Source organism: Pinus tabuliformis, chromosome 1_1, assembly GCF_031772625.1.
Source record: "Pinus tabuliformis cultivar Carrire ecotype Pingquan chromosome 1_1, CPIR1, whole genome shotgun sequence".
NCBI lineage: Eukaryota > Viridiplantae > Streptophyta > Pinopsida > Pinales > Pinaceae > Pinus > Pinus tabuliformis.
In genome coordinates, this window is record NC_142297.1 from 824,911,596 (window position 1) to 824,937,271 (window position 25,676).

The following is a 25,676-nucleotide window of genomic DNA, read 5'->3' on the forward strand; positions in this document are numbered from 1 at the left end:
TATTTGATTAATCACAACCAACAACAACTCCATAAGCCATTGGAAAGTCAACTACAATCAGAGAGAAGATTGTATTTATATGTGGAGCAGAGCTTATCCATGCACAAAAATCTTTAATTTTATCATAGGAAGGAATCTATTTTGAACCAATAGCGTGTATACTTTTTTGGGGCTTCATAATATTTGGTGTTCCAATCCTAAAAACTTCATAATTGAAAGTGGCATTATATTATTTGTAGACAACTATGGACCATGCAATTATGTAAGATAAAAATCATGATTTTTGAGAGAGATAAAAAGGAGTATCTTTCTTCTTACTCTAGGTGGAGGTACTTGGGTCTTTGTTAACTACTGATAAAAGTTGTTTCTATTCTTGAGCTTGATGGATTTGTATTCTCCTAGGCTTTCAACAAGTTCTCCTTTTGTTGAGGTATTTTAATCACTTTAACAAAAGAATGAGTGATTTGTAGCTCTATGAATTCATTCATTATGTTATAAGTCATATTCATCATTGCATTAGCTTGTTCCTTGTATGCTATTCATTAGCTTGATGAAGGGTTGAATGAGGAGTATTATTGAATGCTTTTCCTTTACCTACTTGATTTCTAGGCTTGAACCTACTTAGTTGAGCTCTTGTTTGAATGAAATTCTCTTGATCTTTTTCATAATTTTCATGTTCATCATAGTTTTATGGGGTAAAAGTTTGTATGCTCTCTTCACATTGCATGCATTCTAGGACATTTGATTCTTGAATTCTTTCATTGGTTGAAGGATTTGAGTACTCATGAAGTTCTTCAAAGGTGCCATTTTCTTCCAAAATGAATACCTTTGGATTTGGCGCACAAAATTCTCTTGGTCCATGTCCTTTGGGCTTCTAATTTTAATCAATTTGTTCTCTAGAATTCAACATCACCGTTTTTTCTATTTGTCATGAGATAGGCTTATCATTTCTCTTGAGACGAGTAATATCATTTTCATTTGTCATAGAGTCCAATCGAGTTACACAATTTCTACCTCTTGTTGTGTTCTCAAAACTTCATCTAAAACATTCCTTATATTCAGAGATTATCCTTGAAAGATTCCCATTCCAACTCCTTGATCTTGAAAAATACTACTTGGAAATCCTATTTTGTAAAATTCCTCTTCCTACTACTTGATCTTGTATATGTATTGATCTTGCATATGTATATGTACTAATTGATGTGAAGGCAATGCCAATTTGGATGTTTGTTTCTGGAGAAGCACAAGGATGCTTTCTAGCTTAACATTGCTTTCGATCATGTCTTTCTCGATTATAGTGGTTTTCCTTGTTGCATTTTTCTATTGTACAATATGGGAAAATTTAGAGCATATTTTGCATTTGATGGTATAGCATTAAGGTAACATCCAAATATCATTGAGTCATCCACTCATTGCTCCATAGGGATTTCTGGCAGGGTCTAAAAGAAGTGGAGATTGAAATTATGAGCCTTTCATTTTTCTCAAGATGGATTTAAGTAAACTTTGTAAGAAGTGTATGATAAGCAATTGGTCAAGCAAATATTGACATGAATACTTCCTCCATATCATCAAAAGAAGATATTATATAGGTGGGAAGTGAAAGATACCAATCATACGTTGGTCCATAAATGTATGTAGAAAGACTCTGATCATGACATCAATGTGTTCAAATTGGTGAATGTTGCATATACTATGAAACTAATCCAGATGTTTCTTTGGGTCCATTACACCACTAAAAACAGGGAGAATCTAAGTGGGGAGAACAGTGAAAAGATGAAGTTGCTAGACTTTTTTCTTCCTTGGTCGTTTTTTTGTCATTTTCTCTATTTGTTCCTCCGTCATTCTGACGTGCTTCATTTTCTCGTTCTTCCCAATTGGCCATAGTACTTTATTTTTTTGTCAAGGCCTTAGAAAACAATGGGTCTTTTTTTATTAATCCTTTTTAGTTAACTTGAGAAGTATTTTTCTACTTCTTGTTATCAATCATCTAATATCTTTGTAAGGCTTCTATGTTTAACACAACTTTCTTTGTCTTCATATTTCTACCGGTCTTTTTCTTTGCTAATTTATAATTCTTTCTTGTTGAACAATTGTTCAAGCTCTTATTGAACGATTGTTCAAGCTTTTGTTGATTTTGTGTATTTTGTGAGACTAAATCATATAATTGACGATGTATACTCTGTGGAATCTAAGATAAAGGGTGTGGAAGCTAATATGAATGGCGTGGAAGCTAAGATGAATGATTTGAAGATAGATTTGAAGACAGGCATGGCAGATTTGAAGATAGATTTGACAAATTTTCTACAAGAAATATTTACTAATGGTGAAAAGGTAGTAAAGGAAACTCATGATGCGAACAAAAGAAATGTTAATCATGATTTCATAGACTCTAATATTGGATCGAAGACCCACCATATTCCAAAAATCAATATGAGGAAGTTTGATGGCAAGGATCCTGCAACATGGATATTAAAGATGGAACAAATTTTCAATATCAATAATGTGCAAAACACACAAAAGGTACGTATTGCAACTTTATATTTGGAACCAAATCAGTTTGTATGGTATCAATGGCTTTGCTCTCGTAAACAAATTATCGCTTGGGCAATTTTTACGGAAGAATTGACAACACATTATGAGGATACAAAAAGAAACACTTTTTTTAGCCAATTGATAATTCTCAAACAAAAGGGTTCAATAATAGAGCACGTTGAGGAGTTCCAAAAATTGAACATAAGGGTAAAAAATATTCCAGAGGAGCATAGGATTGATGTGTTCATAGGGACTTTAAAGGATAATATCCAACATGATGTTCGCCTTTGGGAACCTGATTCATTAGAGAAGGCATTCAGGTTAGCAAGAAAAATGGAAAGCAAAATTATGGCAACCAGGAAGCATACCACTCACAACTATAAAGATGGAAGTGTTGTTGCCCCTAGTGTTCCACAACCTATAAGGTTGACACCACAATAATTGGAAGAAAAAAGAGCAAAAGGGCTTTGTTATAGTTGTGATAGCAAATACACTAAAGGTCATAAGTGTGCTGAGAAGAAATTATTCTACATAGATTGTGAAGAGGAAGAAGAAAAGGAGAAAAAAAGGTCAAAAGAAGATGATATACTCTAGGAACAAAGCCTAGATAAAGAAGAAATGAATCCGACCATATCTTGTAATGCATTGTCTAGAATTACCGCTCCTCAAACCATCAAGATAGAAGGACAAATAAAGAAGAAAAAGGTGATAATGTTGATTGATTCAGGAAGTACCCATAATTTTATTCATTGTAACATAGAAAAAGAATTGAATTGCTTCCTATATCCAGCATCAGAGTGTCAAGTGATGATTTCAAATGGAGGAGCGATAAATTGCTCTGGAAAGTGCCATAATATCAAGCTATCCATGGGAGAATATGTATTGACTAGCCCAATGCTTTCCATTCCAATGGGAGGTGCTGATGTTGTATTAGGAGTCCAATGGCTACAATCCTTGGGTACAATAGCTTTTAATTTTCAAGAACTTTTCATGAAATTTTCTGCGGAAGGAAATGAAGTTGAATTAAGGGGTATTGCAGGGAAATCGGGAAAGATAATCAGCTCTAACGGTATGACAAAGCTTCTAAAAAAGGAACAAAGATGTGTAATTGCACAATTATGTTCGCTAGATGTTTCCACATCGAAATCATCTATTTCTCCAGATCACCAAAAAGTCTTGTACAATCATTCCAATGTATTTGAGACTCCCAAAGGTCTCCCATCTATTCGTGATCATGATCATGCTATTCATTTGATTCCAGGAAGTGTTCCTCCAAACATTAGGCCGTACAGATATCCCTATGCCCAAAAGAGTGAAATTGAACGTATGGTTGCAAAAATGCTAGAGGCTGGTATAATTCAACCTAGTCAAAGTTCTTTCTTTGCTCCAGTAGTATTGGTGCACAAGAAGGATGGAGCATGGCGCATGTGTCCGGATTACAGGATAAGTTTCCCATTCCTCTCATTGATGAATTACTAGATGAATTGCATGGATCAATTTACTTCACCAAGTTGGATCTTCATTCGAGATATCATCAAATTAGAATGAAGACTGAAGACATTCCAAAAACAACATTTAGAACTCATGAGGGCCATTATGAATTTTTGGTCATGCACTTTGGCCTTACCAATGCACCTTCTACATTTCAAGGTTTGATGAATTCCATTTTCAAACCCTTCCTTAGAAAATTTGTGTTAGTATTTTTTGATGATATACTAATCTACAGCAAGTCTTGGAAGGATCATGTTGACCATGTTGACAGGGTGCTACAACTATTGGAGGAGAAACAATTATATGAAAAAAGATCCAAATGTTTCTTTGGAGTACAAGAGGTGGAATATCTGGGTCATATTGTATCTCATGAAGGAGTTAAGGTAGACCCTAGCAAAATTAAAGCTATTAAGGAATGGAAAATCCCCACATCCATAAAGCATCTGCGAGGATTTCACGGGTTGACAGGGTGTTATCGCAAGTTTGTTAAGAATTATGGGAGAATAGCAGCACCTCTAACAACATTATTGAAGAAAGATGCATTTTCATGGACTCTAGAAGCAACAAAGGCCTTCAAACATCTTAAAGAGGCAATATGCCAAGCACTGGTCTCAGCTACATCAGACTTCACAAAAAAATTTATTATGGAATGTGATTCTTCAGGAAATGGAATTGGTGCTGTTTTAATGCAAGATGAAACACCCATTGCTTTTGAAAGTCGTTTAATCAAGGGAAAGTTTTTACACAAAGCTATTTATGAGAAGGAAATGTTGGCAATACTACATGCACTTCAGAAATGGCGACCCTACCTAATGGGAAGACACTTCAAGGTAAAAACGGATCATGATAGCCTTAAATACTTTTTAGAACAAAGATTATCCTCTGAAGAGCAACAAAAGTGGGTCACAAAAATGTTGGGTTATGACCTTGAAATCATCTATAAAAAAGGGAAGCAAAATGTGGTGGCAGATGCACTCTCAAGAAAGGATGAGGATTTGGAAGCATTGTTGTGCGCCATTTCTATTATCCAACCAGATTGGATAAACGAAGCAAGGGAGGAATGGAAGAATGATGAAGAAGTGTGGGCACTTATTCGAAAGTTACAAAAAGATTCTAGTACATCTGATACATTTAGCTGGCAAAATGATTTGTTATGGTACAAAGATCGCTTATACCTCTGTAAGAATTCCCAACTCAAACAAAAGATTCTTATGGAATTGCACACTTCTCCCTTAGGAGGGCACTCAGGATTTTTAAAAACTTACCACAGGATTAAGAAGGAATTTTTTTGGGATGGCCTTAAATCGGATATTCAAAAGTTTGTGGCGGAATGTTTGGTTTGCCAACAAAATAAAGTTGAAACAATTAAGACCCCAAGTCTATTACAACCTTTATCCATTCCAAGCCAACGTTGGGAGGAGGTTTCAATGGATTTTATCACAGGTTTACCCAAGTCTGAGGGAAAGAGTGTCATCATGGTGGTAGTTGACAAACTTACCAAGTATGCACACTTTTGTGCATTATCACATCCATTTAAAGCCAGTACAGTTTCTAATGCATTTATGGAAACAATTCAAAAGCTACATGGAAACCCAAAGATTATTGTAAGTGACATAGATCCCATTTTCACTGGAAATTTTTGCTCAGAATTAATTTCTTGTCTCGGTACTCAGTTAGCTCATAGCTCATCTTATCATCCTCAATCTAATGGGCAAACTAAGAACTATCATTCCATTCTTATTTCTTGCGGTGAAGGAGGATGGAATGAATTAATATGGTAACCAATTCCTTCAAGCGCTTTTCCTGGTAAAAAATAATTATATGATATGTTTTTGAAATAACACACAATGGAAACTGCTCTCCCAAGAGCATAAAAGTATATATGAATGACAAGTGGTCATGGACTTCTTTGATATACATCGCTGATTTTCTACTCTCAGCTTGAAATCTGTCCCCCATTTTGGATGTAAGACCCAAAAAGAAATAGGTTTTCTTTGGGGTGCTTACATCTTTCATCTGTTGATCCTCTTCCTGTGAAGGAGTTGAAAGATCGTGTTATACTTCGGTAGATTTTTGAGAAAGATTGACTTGGAATGTGTTGGCATGTGGACTCTATCATTGCTATGTGTAGCTGCAAACTTTGACCCTTTGGTTTGAACTGCACCTGTGGTTGACCTGTGAGTCTCTTTCCCCCCTTCCAAGTTGCTTCCATGCAACTGAGCCTTTTGAGGTCTCTTTGGTTTCAGAAAAGTACATCATGATAGGACAGTATAATATTGTGAAATATTATCCTGGAGCATTCAAGGCATTCAACCCATATTATATATACTATTACTTTCATGAATATCACTAATAAGGATGGGTGATGCTTGGAGGTGTAGTCTTATGTATAACAGGTATTGATTATTCGCATGATGATATGTGTCTCATTTTATCATATAGTATACTTGGAACTGTTTTCTAACTCAATTGATAAATCCATACCAATGATTTTCTCAAACAAAATTCATAACTTCATCCCAATTATTTATGTTAAAGCTATACAAATAGAAACACTAACATCAGTGCTTTGTTCTAACTGGATCCAGGTGCCGAGGCCATGTTTGCAGACTTGGGCCATTTCAACAGGAACTCAATCCAGGGCCAAGCTATATGTCAAGGACAGAATTATTAGTATTTCATCATACTTGCGTGCTTCATCCTCAAGTTTTAGTACCATAATGAGAAATTTGGGTTGCTTGTTGCAGCGTGCTTTCTGTGTGTTGGTTTACCCATCTCTACTTATCACATATATGAGACAAGCGGCTTATTTGATTAAAAAACCCAGGGGACATAGGCTCTACATTTTACAAATCAATACCACAGCCTGTGTATTGGTCAATGTTCATTGTTGCCACTTTAGCAGCTATTGTAGCCAGTCAAGCATTGATTACAGCAACATTCTCAATCATAAAATAATCCATGGCTCTTAGCTGCTTCCCTCGAGCTTATTTTCCACCACAGGGATGAAAAATGTTGCCTTATTTCATATCATAATGTACTGATATTCACTATATAATGAAAATTCTAAGCATTTACCATGTTTCAAATATACATTCATTTTTAAATTTATGGTAGATTATCTATGTATGAATCATGATTTGAAATCTTGGCATTGTAGAAGAAGAATACCAAAGTTCATGACATCTCATATGAAGTTAGTAGTGAAAAATGTCATTTTAATAGAGTTCTGGCAAGTTAAGGAATTTGTGCATCCCTGTATTTACGAAAATTTCACCAAGAGTTTGATTTCAGCAAGGAGTTTGATGGCTTTCACTTGTATTTTTCGAAACACCTAGTTGACAGAACCATGTAGTAGGAAAAGGACATTTAATTTTTACTCTCATGATGGTTTGTGACAGCTAGCAACCTTGTGTGCCCTCTTTAAAAGTAACAATTCATTCTTAAATATGTAACATATGGAAAAACAAAATCTCTAAATACAAAAAAAAAACTTCAAATAATGTACAAAAATATGTTCACATAAACAAAAACTGCTACATGAATAATGGATAACCTCTACATGACATTAACTATAACTCATTATCATCCACCCTTGCTTTCAAGAATGTCCATTCACATGCTATTATTCTTCCACACACTACTATTACTTATCCATATTCAAAACACACATAACTAATAGTTTCAAGTGTAACTCAATATCTTCCACCCTTGCGTTCAACAATGTCCATTCACATGTCACTATTCTTCTACACACTATTATTTATAAAATATCTATATTCAGCATACACATAACTAACAATTTCAATTGCAACTCTTTATCATCCACCCTTGCTTTCAACAACGCCCATTCACATGTCCCTATTCTTCCACACTCTATGCCTTACGGCGTTTCCTTTGCAACATGAGCTACAAATGCTAGTGTATGCCTGTGGGCGACAATAAATGTACTGTGTATTGACTCCACACGCAAAAAGATAGATAGAGATAAAGGTATCCTACGCTTGGAGATGTTGTTGGTGGGCGACCATGACTCAAAAGGCAAAACGCGTGAAAACTACTCATAACCCTTCAAAATATGCCAAAGCATCTCATCCCGAATCGTGGTCCTTGAAAATATCTCTATAAAATAAGCCGTATTATAATAATTATGCTTTTCCTGCCTTGGAAAGTTACGGAAATTTTGGTTATATTTTGAAAAAATTTAGCAAGAATTTTTATAAATTTAAGTAAAAATTGTTAAAATTTATAATTTTAGGTGTTTTAGAAATTTTTAATAGTGTAGTGAATCTATTTCCACCATCAAAAAAGTTATGGAAATTTTGGTCATATTTTGAAAAAATTTAGCAGGAATTTTTGTAAATTTAAGTAAAAATGTTAAAATTTATAATTTTAGATGTTTTAGAAATTTTTAATAGTGTAGTGAATCTATTTCCACCATCAAAAACATGATCAAACACAAGCTCTAAAATTTCAAACTCTTATTAACTATCCAAACTCGTTAAACTGCTCCTGTAAAATATCTTATAGCCGACAATGTACCGTGTATTGACTCACACAAAGAGACATATAGAGATAAAGGCATCCTACACTTGGCGTGGAGGTGTTCTAGGTGGGCCACATAACTCAAGGGAAAAACACGTGAAAACTAGTACGATTCCAGTCAAAATATGCCAAAGCATCCCATTCCAAAATCCCGGTCCTTGAAAATATCTATCTTATAAAATAGATATTTGCGTATCCTATCTCTATATGCCTCGTTGCGTGTGGAGTCAATACACGGTACATTGTGGGCCATAGGCGCACAGTACAATTGCACCACCATGCATTTTCTCAGAAAGCACGACGCTGACAGCGTAAGAGATGTACGGGAACTCCTATTTCCAACTCTATAGAAAAGTAAATGTGCTCTGACATGCAAGGCAAATAGCGCTTGCCCTCTGAGTGACAGCACGTGAATCGAGATAGCAGCGTGGAGAGAGAGGGCGAGCGCTATTTGCCTCGCATGTCAGAGCGCATTTACTTTTCTATAGAGTTGGAAATAGGAGTTTCTAGAGATGTACCCAATGATATATTTAATGGATGGCAGATGTAAAGTTCAGTCTATTTACCTCGTGAAATTCCAAGCCTAGGTCCAATAAAGTATATTTTAATGGATGCCAAAACAAACACTGAAAGCGTAAGAGATGGCAACTTGCAAGGCTTATTTACACGGCAACTCTTAAAAACAAGTCACTAAGCAAATGACTGGTTTAGTGCATAAAAAGATTAACATACATGTTCATGCATCATCATGGTTTCTCTGGCAGCGGTCACAGATCGAAAAAGGTATGGTTTCTCTAGTAGCATTCACCACTCGACTCCTGCAGCTCCATTATTGCAACTTTATTTATCTGACTGCACTGCTTGGACTTCAACCCTTCATTCAATACGTCCACGTACATTTATTCAATGCCCCAGTCCCCGTCCAACATTTCAAATTAGTAAGTGCCGCCCAAAATTTTGAATTCAAATTGGGTAGTCCCGCCCGACATAAATGAATAGTCCCACTCTATTTCCATTTTCTCGAGCCAGAAGATGTTGCACGTATCCCTAATGAGAAATGTGTCAATTGCAATTGAAACATTGGAGTCGGCACTCAAGCACATGTGCAAGCTGCAGTGGAAATTCTAGTGTGCCCAAGGCGTTGGATTTACAGCGCTCGGTCTCGAAATCAAGTGAAATGCATTATAAAGGAGTGAGGAAGCGTCTGTGGGGAAAATATGTGGTGGAGATAAGGGATTCGACGAGGCATGGAGTCTGTGTTTGGTTGGGAACATTTGAAACGGAAGAGGAGGTGGCCATGGCTTACGATCAGGCTTCCTTCGCCATGAGAGGTTTCAACACCATTCTCAACTTCCCCTTGAAATTGTTTGTAAGTCCTTCAAGCGTCGTTAGGCCCATGCCAGTTTAGCTAATCCACTTACTTCCAACCCCAACTTTTCCACCGACTCCTCTGAAATCTCCTCAACCACATCTAGTAGCCAGCTTTCCGACTGCCATAGCTGGATCCAGCAACTCGACGAATATCATTCCAGTACTCCCACCTCGGTGCTTGAAACGTACATCGTCGAGAGGCTCGATTCACGCAGAGAAAGAAGGGGGCCTCGCCAACGTCTACCCCTTTTGCTACCGAGACTGATAAAAACCAAAACGTTAACAAATGTAGCGAATTATTAACAATACAGAAGTCGTAGTCTCAAGAAATGTAGTCTGTATTGGAGTTGGAGGCTCTGGATGTTGATTACATAAAAGTTCAAGGACAAGAAAAGTTCGTATTAGACCTGCTTTTCTTTAGGTTATATCATAATTTCTTTGGAGTTAATTTGTTTTTATTTCAATAAAAGTGTAAAATTTTACAGTTTCCAAAGAATTAAATTTTAAATTTAATATGTTAGGTCACACTCTATGGAATTTATATGAGCCAGTGTATTTGTGGATAGCAGTTGACAGTCTCAAAATAAATTGGTGTAACAGGTTTCCCGAAGAAAAAAATACAGTCAAGCAATTTTTTTTGGCATAATTCCTTTGAACATAGTCTTATTGTTTGGCCTAATTATGACTCAAAAGCCTTTTTTTAGAGTATGCATATATATAAAGAGATAAGACTTAGTAAGATTAGATATAAAATAATGTAAATAAAGTATAATTAGATTTAGTAATGTTATATATAAAATAATGTAAATAAAGTATGAATTAATAATATTATATGTAACATAAGTTTTAGTGGTAGTTTAATTAGTAATGGTTTTGTAAAAAAAATAGTGTAAGGAGGTGTTTAGTGTTCAAATCCCTTAATCACTAGTGCACGCTGCAACAAGAACATAGCTATACAAAATCCTATGTCAAACAAATACAAGACTAACTTGATGAGATTTGCTAATATATATTTCATAATATATATTATAAATATATATTAATTTAATTAATAAAAATATATATTAACTATATTGTAAGTAAGTTAAAGCATCCATCTACAATATAAATAGTTATGAAAATTTACATTTGAATATATTATAATCGTTATGATATCTCTCACATATATAAAAATATTATAGTAATGATTATATATATTATATTATATAGGTAACTAATTAGTATTAACTATATAATATAATATAATATAATATAGTACTAATATATAATATTATATTAATTAAATATTATAATAATATATGTTAATATTAATATCGGGGAATGGAGGATCAATATGATAAAAAATGAAAAAAAATTAACAAAGTAAAAAAAAGTATGATTGATAAAAAAATTTAATTATTTAAAAAAAATAATAAAGTAAAAATATATAATAAATAAAAGGTTTTTAATTGTTTTTTTTTTTTTTTTTAATTTAATGTTTTTGTAATTTTTTTTTAAACATTAATGTAAATGTGTGTACATTTTAAATTTCCTTTTACTTTAACTATGAGTAAATAATTATGTTTTGATAAAGTGTACTTAGTTATATTAAGTTTAACTACTTATTATATTTATTTCCAAATTGAGGGAGTAAACTACCATGTATCACTGGTTTAAAAGTATGATATAATGGTTTCACCTAATTACCATTTTTTTCCTTAAATTACAAGTTTGAATTACAATCGCATATGATAAAATTACTTACAATATTCATATTCACACCATTTGAATTCATGGAGTTACCTTTAAGTACGCATTCTCAAATTAAATATAATACACGAACATATATAAAATAGAAAAAATACATAAACATATATATTGAGAAGAAATTTAAGCATGAGTGTATAAAGTGACTAGGCTAAATACTATTAAACACTAAAAACTATATTACCTTGTCTTTGAAACAATGAATGACTAAAATCACACATTATATTTCACACATAGCTATGTATTCATCAACATGCACGCACATACACATTACATTCAACTATTTCTCTATAATATAGAGTTTCTCAAATCTAACTTATTCCTAATTTAGGAGGAGATGTTGAGATAATATCTCATCCATCTCCAACAATTCACAAACCAAATTTTAATATAGAATGTAAGCATTAACTCTAACTCCCCCCTTAATGCTTACATTACAAAATTTTTATTGAAACCACCCATAGACACCAAAACACACATTCATTCATTAAATGGTTAAACAATTTTCATATCAACATGACCTCCGTCAAGTTGTCTTATAACCCTCGTAACTTTGTAGTCGACAAGTTGGATTCCCGAGTTCCACTCCCGCACTCCTAAATCTCAGTTCTCCTGAATTCAATTATTGAACAACATTCACAAGTTGTAGCATAACCTCACTAGAAGACCACTAACATGTCTTCAACAACTAATGAGGATTCCTTCCCTAGATCCACAACTTCCAAACTAATTGGACAACCATCCATGTTGAAACTTTTCACTGAACTGTAGTTGTTGTAAAAGAGTTTGAGAGGTTCAATTTCTTCATTGAGCTCATCATCATTAAAATTCAATGAATATTCATTTGTTTCTATGTTCGCTAATTATTTTAGCTTCCCTTTTAATAGATCACATATATGCTTTTTACAATTCCATGTTGTATGTGTTATGCAACCAACTCACAAAAAGATAGAAAATATAGATCAACAACTTCAAAATCAGCCTCTTTGAGGAAGAAACCTCCTTTACATTACACAAATGAACAATTCTTGGATGATTCAAATGAAAAAACCTCTTTTCTATATATAGGAGTATAAGGGGTCAAAATATAATTAGAGCCGACATAACAATAATAATGTAAAGGCAGAACAATAACAATAGTGGGCTTCTATGGGGCACAATAATAACAATATGGGGACAACATGAGAACTACAATAACAATAAGGGCTACAATGACAATAATAATGGAGGAATACACTAGTATTATAGGGACCTAACATGCCCCTTTCCTTCAAAAAAGTGTTGTCCTCAACACTTGAGTAGTTCTAGATGCTTCTAAATAAAATTCTCATCCTCTCATGTGGAATCTTCAGCGGGTAAGTTCTTCCACTTGATGAGATACTCTTAAATTGATCAATTTCATAGCTGTCGAGTTCTTATTTTTGTGATTGCTTCAGGTTCCAATATGATTTTTCCTTCCTCGTCAAGTTCTGGCAATATTGTTTGAACTGGGAGCTTGTCACCTATAATCTTATTTAAGCATGAAACATGGAAAACTGAGTGCTCTTGGGAAGATGTAGGAAGCTCCAATTTGTATGCCATAGTACCAATCTTTTGCAACACCTTGTACGGACCATAATACTTTGGTGATAATTTATTATCCTTCTTAGCTTGCTTGAGGGACATTTGTTTAATGTATGGTTGTAATCGTAGAAATAAACATTTTCCTGCATCAAAACATCTTTCGTTGTGATGTTGATCTGCATGTTGTTTCATTCTATTCTGCACCAAAGTGAGGTTATCCTTTAAGAGTTGAAGAACTTGTTGTTGATGCTCAATGTGATCTTCCACTGCTTGAACCTTAGAATATTCTCTTAAATAAGATATGATGGACAGTAGATGATATCCATAAAGTGTCATAAATGGGGTCATTTTTGTTGTAGTATGGAAGGAAGTGTTATACCACCATTCAATTAGAAGCAACCACTTGACACATTGTGTATGTTTATTAGTTACAAAGCAATGAAGATATCTTTACAAACATTTTTTCACTATCTCAATTTTCCCATCAGATTGAGGATGATAAGATGAGCCATGAGCTAACTGAGTACCCAAACAAGAAAATGATTTTGACCAAAAATTTCTAGTGAAAATGGGATCTTTGTCACTTACAATAATCTTTGGGTTTCCATGTAGCTTTTGTATTGTTTCCATAAATGCAATATCGACTGTACTGGATTTAAATGGATGAGATAATGCACAAAAGTGTGCATACTCGATAAGTCTTTCAACTACCACCATGATGACACTCTTTCCTTCAGACTTGGGTAGACCTGTGATAAAATCCATTGAAACCTCCTCCCAACATTAACTTGGAATAGATAAAGGTTGTAACAAACTCGGGGTCTTAATTGTTTCAACTTTATTTTGTTGGCAAACCAAACATTCCACCACAAACTTTTGAATAACAGATTTAAGGCCATTCCAAAAAAAATCCTTCTTAACCCTGTGGTAAGTTTTTAAAAATCCTGAATGCCCTCGTAACAGAGAGGTGTGTAATTCAAGAAGAATATTTTGTTTGAGTTGGGAATTCTTATAGAGGTATAAGAAATCTTTGTACCATAACGAATCATTTTTCTAGCTAAATGTGTTAGATGTACTGGGATCTTCCTACAACTTTTGAATTAGTGCCAACACTTCTTCATTATTCTTCCATTCATCCCTTGCTTCATTTATCCAATCTGGTTGGATAATAGAAATGGCACAAAACAATGCTTCCACATCCTCATCCTTTCGTGAGAGTGCATTTGCAACAATGTTTTTCTTCCCTTTTTGTAGATGATTTCAAAGTCATAACCCAACATATTTGTGACCCATTTTTGTTTCTCTTCTGAAGATAATCTTTGTTCTAAAAAGTGTTTAAGGCTATCATGATCCGTTTTTACCCTGAAGTGTCTTCCCATTAGGTAAGGTCACCCTTTCTTAAGTGCATTTAGTATTTCCAACATTTCCTTCTCATAAATAGCTTTGTGTAAATACTTTCCTTTGATTGGACAATTTTCAAAAGGAATGGGTCTTCCTTCTTGCATTATAACAACACCAATTCCATTTCCTGAGGCATTACATTCCACAATAAAAGTTTTTGTGAAGTCTGGCATAGCTAATACCGGTGCTTGGCACATTGTGTCTTTAAGATGTTCAAAGGCCCTCGTTGCTTCTAGAGTCCAAGAAAATGCATCTTTCTTCAGTAATGTTGTTAGAGGTACTGATATTCTCCCATAATTCTTAACAAACTTGTGATAATACCCTGTCAGCCCAAGAAATCCTCACAGATGCTTTATGGATGTGGGAATTTTCCATTCCTTAATGGCTTTAATTTTGCTAGGGTCTACCTTAACACCTTAACCATGGTGATGGATGGACATGTATGTTGATCTTGCTATTCACTAAGCCAATCATTGGCTTAGTGACTTGTTTTTAAGAGTTGCCTATTTACACTACTATAGAATATTTAATATATCAATAACAGTTTCTGGCATCTGACATTTCCGTGGTTCGCGCACCATCTCGACGTCTTCGCTCATATCCCGCAAAGTATATCTCTTTCGGTCCGTCCAAAACAAATCCATCATGTCGCCATCTGCCCGATGACTATTACATTACATAACCATTCATGGAACGCATTCCCGCAAATTTGACATTTAAAATTTGAATTTTATTTGGCCGAGGAGGAAATGCATGTTACATCGATTCCGGAACGTATCACACCGTGCATATGACCGAAGAACGAGAAGGAGGGTAGGCCAAGACAAACTGCCAATTTTTCACGCCTCCATCAGTCGCCAACACCCAAAAGACAAACAGGGTTAATAAAATGACCAGCCGTTGCATTGCATGTATTGGTGTTGATTTGGATGATGACGTCCTTTGAATGTATGTGTAGCAAACACACTTGGTGTCTCCATCACACGGGGATTTTCATTTTTAATTTGATTTGAAGAACAATATCATGAGCTTTGTCAAAACCAACTGTACAAGGTTACATTGAAAACTATCATCATTACAATGGCGTTGAAGCCAGCACAAATAAAAACCAGAGAACCATTTCTCCACCTCCACAAGTAAGCGAGACAGTAGCTTTGTTTAAACATAATTAATACGAGAATCACTAGAACCATCCATTCATTGGCTTTCCCTTTTTGTGAGAGAGCCATCTTCCTTCTTCCCTGCGCAAAGAAGATACATAAAATCTTAGAGGTAGTTGAGGCTTGCATTAAATCCGCAAACATGTTTGCTGAATACAAAAGCTTGACGAAAATTTACCCTTTCTAAATTTGGCATTAAAAGGGAAGAAGATCCATTGATTCTCATATTAAATATCTCAATTAATTGCTAATAAAATATATATAAGTTTTTGTTAAGTATTTTAACAATATTCTTATCTATAAGTTTTTGGTAAATATTTTAACAATGTTTCTTTATTTTCTTTTTAAAGTCGAATATATTGATTATATATATATATATATGATCAGATATTTTCATATTATTATGAAGTATTATAACAAAGTTATATTTATTAAAATAAATTAGTGTTACTTATACTTTATATTTTTTTAAATAATTATAATCATTTAATTTTAAGATTATAATTAACTGAAATATTGAATTATTAGGCCGATAGGCCTTCCTTTGAATGAGTTTAGTCGTCTACCTTTTGATTCTCTGATTGACATCTGGCGTCCAACTGGCATCTAGTTTAATTGACATCTGGCATATGTTCTCGGACTATTCCTCCCTCACCAAAACTGCTTTCCGATTTCTGCTCCTCCTGCTTTTCGCTTTCTGCTCTTCCACTGCACTTCCACGACCTACTACAATAATGTTTTTGATTTCTGTTGTGCACTCTGCTGTGCACGACCTGCCTTGCTGCCTAACAATGAATTTAGCTCTCGGTTATTTAGTGGTGATTCACTATTCTGCTTTACAGCTCGATCCTGCTATACCCTGTTTACAGCTTGATTCTACTATACCCTGTTTACAGCCCACGCAAAGAGATCAATAGATAGTCATGGTACGTAGGATTGGCCCTGGGAACATCTAGGTTTTTCGAAATATGCTATTGGCCACTTGAGTTTTGGTATGGAGGGAAGCTTATTACTCACGGATATGTCAGTTTCCATGACTTTTTATTAAACCACTTTGTTTTCGCAAGAATGGGTCGAATGATCGCAGATGCAGGGAGTATGACTTCTGACCTGGCGAAGGGATCTGATGCCGTTACATCTGTCTTTGAAATTTTGGACAGAGATACACATATAAACCCAGATGACTCTGAAAAATCTAAGCCTAATAATATCCAAGGCACTGTACAGGTCAAGGATGTCGATTTTGTTTATCCAGCTCGCCCAAACGCCATGATCTTGAGAGATTTCTGTCTCAGGATCGATGCAGAGAGCAGCATAGCATTAATGGGAAAGAGCGGATGTGGAAAGTCAACCATCATTGGACTGATAGAAAGATTCTATGATCCCCTGAAAGAAGTTTTACTAATTGATGGGCAAGACATCAGGAGCTTTAATTTGAGGTCTCTGAGACAACACATAGCCCTCATAGGGCAGGAGCCAACTCTATTTGCAGGCAACATCAGAGAGAACATTGCTTACAGTAAAGAGAACGCAACAGAAACTGAGATAGTAGAGGCTGCAAAGGCTGCCAATGCCCACGATTTCATTTCGTAAGTAGACTGAAATAAATCCCCTGACCACTGTTCAATTTGTTTTTCAACCATTGCAAAATTTGTTTTCCAACCACGATTTTTTATTTTTGCATGATGTATAAGTTGTTTCTTTTTTCATGATGTATAAGTTGTTTCACAAACTTCTCTGAACTTACAAAACATAATTTCCATGGGACACTTCATGAATCCTATCTTAAACTTCATATTTTATTAGCCAAGTTTCTTAAACCTAAAAATTAGTGGTTATTATAAATATTCTTACTGAATTCAATGCAGGTTATCTTTTTCTTTTAACTTATAAATAAATAAGCCCTATATGAACAACTTGCCAGACTTCTTGTTAAATTCCATGCATTGTTAATGTTTCAGTGGCATGAGGGATGGATATGAGACCTACACCGGCAACAGGGGAACTCAGTTGTCTGGGGGGCAGAAACAGAGAATAGCAATAGCAAGGGCAATTATAAAGAATCCAAGCATCTTGCTGTTGGACGAGGCAACGAGTGCTTTGGATAGTCATTTGGAGAAAGTTGTTCAAGAAGCACTGGATGGAGTCATGGTAGGAAGAACCAGCGTGGCTGTAGCTCATCGTTTGAGCACAATTCAGAATGCTGAAAGTATAGCAATCATTGAGAATGGAAAGGTTGTTGAACAAGGAAATCAACCTTCTCTACTGAGAAAAGGTGAAGGAGGTGCATATTTTGGTTTGATTAAACTGCAGCAACCACATTAACCAATTATTCAACCTGTAAGCTAAACTGCAATAACCCTCATACTCCTCATCACAAATGTTGCCAGTTATAAAGAGTGCAGGGCAATCAGCGCAAAATTGATATTTGAGTTGTTTCGCTAAATGGTGATGATTAGAAGCAGAAACGATAATAATTTGGCTGTATGTTGTAGAAAAGTTAATTAAATATCTCGGGTGATTATGAAGAATAATCATAAACCTTATTATTACTACTTTCAGAAGTAGAAAGGTTAATAATTAGGCTATCTGTTGTAAAAAAGTGAATTAAATATCTTGGATGATTATAAAGAGTAATCATAAACCTTATTATTATTGCTTTTAATGTGAAAATTATCTTATCCGGAGTAAATTTCCTTGTTTCATGGATGTTTTTAGAATTGAATGGCATTGCAAATCTTCTTTTGTTCTACTTGAGGATGGGCTACAGTGGAAATATGTACATGTAACAAACTTACATTTTCATGAACATCCCAGTAAAGTATGTATTATAAATTTTCATATATTGTATATAAAATTTAATATCCGACGCAGCTTTCGTGATTTACAAATTTCATTAAATTTAACATTCGACGTAGCTTTCGTGATTTACAGAACAACCTAAAAAAAAACTGAGGTTGGGATTACACAGAAAAATATATTACATTTTTTCTTTCGTGATTTAAAATTGCAAGAATGATATGATAGACTGGAGTTTTCCGAGTGGAATGGGGACTTACGAGAATGTAAAAGAAGATGGCCTTTGAGTTTCCAAGATTTTGAGGATGCCATTCCTCCCCAATTTTCCATTCAACTACTATGTGAATTAACTGATGGTAATGCTATAATTAGTACTGGAGTGGGCCAACACCAAATGTGAGCAGCCCAATGGTTCCAATATGAGAGACCTCGACTGTGGATGACATCAAGGGGTCTTGAGGCTATGGGATTTGGTTTGCCTGCAGCACTTGGAAGCTGTCGTGGCCAATCTAGGGGCTACTGTTGTTGATATAGATGGAGATGTCAGTTTTCTGATGGATGTGCAAGAATTGGCCACCATCAGGGTAGAAAACCTACCTGTTAAGATGATGGTATTGAACAATCAGCACTTGGGCATGGTGGTTCAATGGGAAGATCGCTTTTACAAAGCAAACAGAGCACATACTTACCTCGAGGATCCATCTGTTGAATCTGAGATTTTCCTCAATCTTTTGAAGATGGCAGATGCATGCAATATACCAGTAGCTAGGGTAACAAAGAAAGCAGATGTCAGGGAGGCCATTTCACAAGTGCTCGATACCCCGAGTCATATTTATTAGATGCCATTGTGCCACACCAGGAGCATGTCTTGCCTATGATACCCAGTGGTGGAGCTTTTAAAGATATTATAACCGAAGGTGATGGGAGAAGAGCATACTAAAAAGAAGAGGCTAAGCCGTTTCTCATTGTATAAGATTATTCTAGGTTCTAAAAGTGCATTTTCATTGTTTTCCTTTTGAAGGTATGGAGAAAGCTTTATTTTCTCTCCTCTACAATTTTATTGGTAGGACACATTTTATTTCTCTAACTTATATGGTACATAAATCAGGGAAAGTTTGGACACCTTAGATTGTTCACAAAGTCTTGATTTTATGTTTATATGTTGTGATTGCTAAGAACGAATACAACAAACTTTCATCTATGTTTCTACTGATATTGGGTGGCCCATGAGGCAAGGGCATAAATTGTGGTGCATTGTATCTCTACTTCTACTTCTTATTTTTCTCTATTTGCCTGTTTGTTATAGCAAATGTGCATTCATTTCATTGCATAGAGCATTTTGCAAAGTAATATTCACATAAGAAATCCAAGGATGAATTGAAAATAACCTATACGAGGAGCATAAATGTGGTAGTGTCATGGATTGCATAATAACATATGGCATACAGGTTTGATGGTAACTCACTATTTCTACCTTTGACAATGGACTTTGAAAAGATGCCCATCCTATATGTAAGAAATTTGTGTTTTAAAGATTTTTTGAATTGCTAACTCGGGATCTTGAAGTCAAGACTTTTTACTAAATGTCTTTGCCAGATACCTTAGAGATGTAACTGTTGTTGTACTTAGCTATTGTCTAACAATTATAATAGTTAGTGAATTCCATATTGTAGGACATATGTTGGAAAGTCAATTTTTCGTTGTTTCTAGAATTTTAGAGTTGACCTTTCCTGTATTATTATAAAACCCTGACCATTGACAATGATTTCTAAATTATAGTTTTGCAAATGGACATCGCTCCCAGAGTAAAAAAATTCAATGTTCAGGAAGAAAGAGTACCGAGTGTTGTGGGGTGAAGTTTGGGGATGGGTCTTTGGATCAAAACATCTCTTCTTGTACATCACATGGTAAATCATGCTCAACTTCTCTATAGTGAACCATTTTGTGGGAACATGCTCCATTCTTATTTAATTGGAGCTCTTCTTCATTCGAAGACTCTTCTGCCCAGACAATTGTAGGTTCTGCAACTAGCTATTTGAGATAGTCGACAAAAATTTAGATTGTTGCACCTAGATATGAATCCATTCATCTCATCAATTAAGCGGATTGCTTTTGTGAAAATGTGTTTCCTTATTGGTTTGGGATATTTGATTTTTTCCATTTTCCCTGAGAGAAGTGAGGTGCACTCTATAGCCAGGGGTGCAGGGGACATTGAATGTGTGTCACGTCACTTGTATAAGGTTAATAAAATAAAATGAGAGAAAAGCCAATGTCATATGTGTAGAAATTCCACGAAAATTCTGATATGCTTGAATGAACAAATCTGAACCTAACTTGTAACTCAAGATGCAGAATATAAAAACACTTGTTTTTCTAGGGAACCCAACTGGGAAAACCCTCTACTTGATTGAGAATTTTATTGATAGAAGAATGAGCAATAGATATCTTACAAAAACAATCATGTTTCAATAGGAACCAATCTGGTTTTCTATTCTTGTACTAAGCTGAAGCACTTCCTTGCAAGACTTTGATCCCTACTTCCCTATTTCCTTGCGCAAGTCCCAAGGAAATTCTCCTATAAATCTGCGCACAAGCCTCTCTTTGTATGCTGATCCTCTCACAAGTTCACACACACAAACACAAATCTGTGTTCTCTACTGCCTTGTGTCACCAACTCGTACTCACAAGACAATTGAATAACAAAGTGCCTTGATCCTTGAGGGACTGCTCAGACGTCAAGGGTCGAAGCCATTACAAGAAATACTCATTATGAACTCAATACATCACATGCAGGGATTGAACCTGTTTGGGGGCGATAACAAGTTAACAACATTTATGCCAACCACCTGAGCTAAATCTGGTTGATGTGTGTATGTGTATAAGTTAGCAGATTTCATATTTAAAGTTGGATATGGATCCACCAATATTTTAAACATTAATAATTTGTTATTACATTACATTAAGTCATTTTATGAACCATGTTACTTTTAAGATTACTTACTAATAACATGCATGTGGTTTATAAAGTTTACATTTAATTCAATTATGTACAATGGCAGTGGTTTATAAAAATTACTTTAATATATTTAAGAGCTAATTCAGAATTCCAGACTCTCTCAATCCCCTCTTAAGGTCATATGTGAGGAGATGCCAACCTGAAGGAAATATGCTACATGTCACTACCGGAATTGAAAAATGAAAAATTAGAAATGGAGTTTCTTCAAGAGTTTCATGATTTGATTTTCTCAATCAGTGGTGTAGGCTTCTCTAAATCTATGGATCCCATTTTTGGTGCAGTCAATTTTATGGAAAGACCATGCAAAGTTCACAGCATTTGCTTAAGAAGAACTGCCCAGCTGTATGAATTATACAATTTGTCAGAGCTTCATAATCACAATGGTCTGCATTGTCCATTGTGAACAAATAATGAGTAGAAATATTAAAAAGATTTATGAATAATTAAGTAAATGAAATATAAAAAATGTATCTTACTTGGGACAAGCACAGTAGATTTGATACAAACTGCTCATTTTTAAATAAATTCAAAACATATTAAAAATATATATTTATATATAAAGAAAGATTTCTTAACCTTTCTTTAAAATATTTCTTATTGCACTGCACTAGTGTGGCAGGTTTCACGAAGAATATGAATCAATGTTGGAGAAGAGTTACAACTGTGGAAGCATATGTTTGTGTAAAAGTTAACCTATACCCAAATTGACAATACAATTGAGATTTTAATTTTATATATATAATAATTTAGACTGTAGATGTTATTTGGTTTCCAATATCCATTATTTTCATTTTTTAATATTTTTTTGAAAAACACTTGTACTTTTTAATCTTTTATAGAAATTCAACAATTCCAACTTCATAAGTCTATCGGCCTCTCTTTGTACCTTTTGGGACAATTGCTAGTTATATAAGTTTCTTTAGATTTCGAATATGAAGGAAATGCATAATTTTGAGTAGCTTTATAAATGTAATAGAAAAAATATATAGAAAAAACTAAACAAAACAAAGTTAAAACATATAAATATAAAATGTAAATAAATTATCTATGTCAGTAATCTTAATTTATAAAATAAAAATTAATTAAAAAATAAATTGGATAAATATAAAATACAAAACCATGACCAAATCATGGGATAATGACACTTATCTCAAAAATAACTTTAAAACAATCAAATTCAACAACTAAAAAATGAATAGAATAATAGGTTATAAATTAAGTCATATTTATATATAATATTTAATTTCAAGATATATATATATATATATATATATATATATATATATATATATAGATATATATATATATATATATATATATATCTTTATATACATATATATATATATATATATATATATATATATATATATATATATATAAAATTTAGCTCATTTCATTTCATTAAAAGGTTTTTTTTTCCTAATTTTTAGTTTAATTTGAGTAAGTACGTTTTTAAGTCGGTTCACCCAACTCGCCACTCCTCACATCGGCCAACTAACTCGTCGCTTTTTTGACACCTTATAAACTCATCGCACACGCTTTTCCATACTTAGTTGATTTTCTGAATCTCGGTTTTTCGACCCTCCAAGTAACTCGTCGTCGCACGCTCTTCAGGGCGCGTTTAACCGAAGCACCCACCCGTCGTCGCAACTCAGCTCGTCGCCTTTAACCGAAGTTTTCCACCCCTCTGTCTCTCGTCGCACATGCTCAGCTCGTGGGCATGATAGGTTGGTTCGAAGCGTGTCGATATATATTCTTTGATGTGATTTCTTCTGAAAAAATATTCTTATAAATTAGATATGGATCACAGAAGCCTAAACTCGTTAATATATTTTTTCTTTCCATAGTTTACTTGTTATATGTTTTGGAGCTTTTTTGAACATATTTTCTAATTAAATTTGCTTAAAATCTAGCAAGAATTTGGAATCATAAGTTTGAGCTATGAATTCCCCACAATCCTAATGCCCAATTTTTTTTTAGGAATTTCATAGATATATATATATATATATATATATATAACCAAAAATTGTTTCTCTAGCAGAAAACATGAAAAAATAAAATAGTTAGAGAGCATCATATTTCTCTTTTGAATATTGTTATTGGTTAATTAATTAAAAGTCTTTTTGCCAATACCTTTCTTTCTTTTAATTATTTATAAGTCTTTTCCTATGTACTTTTTTCTAATTCTTTGTAAGTCTTTTGTTATGTACTCAGCCACCGCTCCACAATAAGACAATATATATCTCTGCCAATACGATGACATATAAAATAAATTTTAATATATCATAAAAATAAAAAATAATAATATATCATAAAAAAATTGTTTCTTTCATGTTTTATGATGATGACTCATTTTGGGGTTCTGTCAAATTTGATCCCCAAACAGTTCAATTTCGGAACCCTGTGGGTTATGGGCTCATGATCTTAAGATCTCCTTCCTTTCATTGTAGCAATGAGATTCACATTAAATCAACATAGATTCGCATGATTCCAAAACATAAACTCCCAATAGGCCGATGCTGGCCAGGATGATGCACAAGGCCATTTTTCTTCTCTCGACCTCGTCCTCCTCGATCCTTAACTGATTATGGTCATGCTCTCATGGTGATTTCCATTTATTTCTCATTTTGACTTGATTCATGCCCATAAGCTCGACTACATGGGCCCTCGCCCTGAGGTCAAACAGATTGGGGTTGATTTCTCTACTCGAGTGTCAGCCCCTCTTTCTAGGCATTGCCTTGGGGTGTGCCTAACTGACCCAACCACTTAGGTCTTGACCATCCTTGACATCACAACATAACTAGGGTTAGGACTTCTGTCATATATTCACTTGGCTTGGAGCTCGAAGTTCTAAGTACACGACTCCACTTCACTTCAACCACAATCCCTTGTCATGGCCCAACCTTTCTCTATCTTCCTCTTCACAAATTTGTCCACAAACCTTCCCATCATGTTCAAGTATTCACTTGCCTCTAAAACTTGCAACCATTGTATGGAAACAAATTTTATAGGAAACTGGTGTTGATTTCCTCCTCTAACAACATTTCCTACATGCCTTGTGGTTGACCTACGACTACAACCACCTACGAATGCAACGAACCTCATGGCCCTAAAAAAAAATACAGCAATCTGGCTAGATAAAGCATGGCATTCAACATGGTTTATCAACCTAAAGAAAACACACATAGAAATTAGACACACCATATGCAGGAATTAAACACACAAGAAACTTGAATTAAAAACAAACAAGATTACAATGCACAACCTCTTAGGCCTGACCACCCACTTTATTTTTACTGGGCCATTGGTTGGCTTTATCTTATAGTTAATTGACCACCCTAATACACTTACATGATGTTGCTTTTAAAACTAAAGAAAACAAACCCTAAAAGAGAGATGAGGAATTTTGTCTTCCTTTCATGACAATCTTCCAAAGGCTTTTTAATATTCAAAATTATATAAAAATCAAGGAATCGTGTACTCAATCCTTGGTTTGGGGTGGGGTTCATGCCCTTGCATCATACTCCTACATTTGAAATTATTCATGATCTCTTGATCATGTGCTTCATTGTTACATCTCATTATTCTCACTTCGGTATTACTTCTCCACACATATTGCTGAGTGAGTTGCAACGAAGCCTCACTAATGCCTCACCAAGCTATCTCATTTGGTTCAGTAATTTAGCATCATCGGTTCACCTCCTGTGAAACCTTCATGAAATTCCTCTGCTTCTATGGCTATTATCTGTTTCTCACTTCTCTCAATAATTCTACCCACAAACATAGCTTTGGAATTGCCACAACAACTTATACATAACCAAAACTAGAATTTATTCTCGTACAAAGAATCTTTCCTTACTCTAATACCACTTGATGACAACTAACTCCTGGGGTCTGTCAATTTTGATTCCCAAATGGTTCAAATTTGAAAGCTTGTGCGTTATGGGCCCATTATCTTCAACTCTCTCTCCTTTCATTGTAGCAATGAGCTTCGCAAGAAATAAACAAAGCTTCACATGATTCCAAAACATAAGCTCCCAACACGTCGATAT

General features: G+C 34.5%; 1 protein-coding gene and 2 pseudogenes across 1 annotated transcript; all 3 read left to right on the forward strand.

The window, feature by feature from the left end:
- Positions 1–9,625: 9,625 nt before the first annotated feature.
- On the forward strand, positions 9,626–16,726 carry LOC149216637 (uncharacterized; annotated as a pseudogene).
- Positions 16,727–16,877: 151 nt separating this feature from the next.
- On the forward strand, positions 16,878–18,134 carry LOC149216638 (putative multidrug resistance protein pseudogene; annotated as a pseudogene).
- A 120-nt stretch (positions 18,135–18,254) lies between these two features.
- On the forward strand, positions 18,255–19,447 carry LOC149216639 (acetolactate synthase 3, chloroplastic-like). Its single transcript, XM_089390027.1, has 2 exons — positions 18,255–18,293; positions 19,094–19,447. Exons 1-2 carry the CDS (start codon positions 18,255–18,257, stop codon positions 19,445–19,447), a joined length of 393 nt encoding a protein of 130 aa, XP_089246153.1.
- Positions 19,448–25,676: the final 6,229 nt, after the last annotated feature.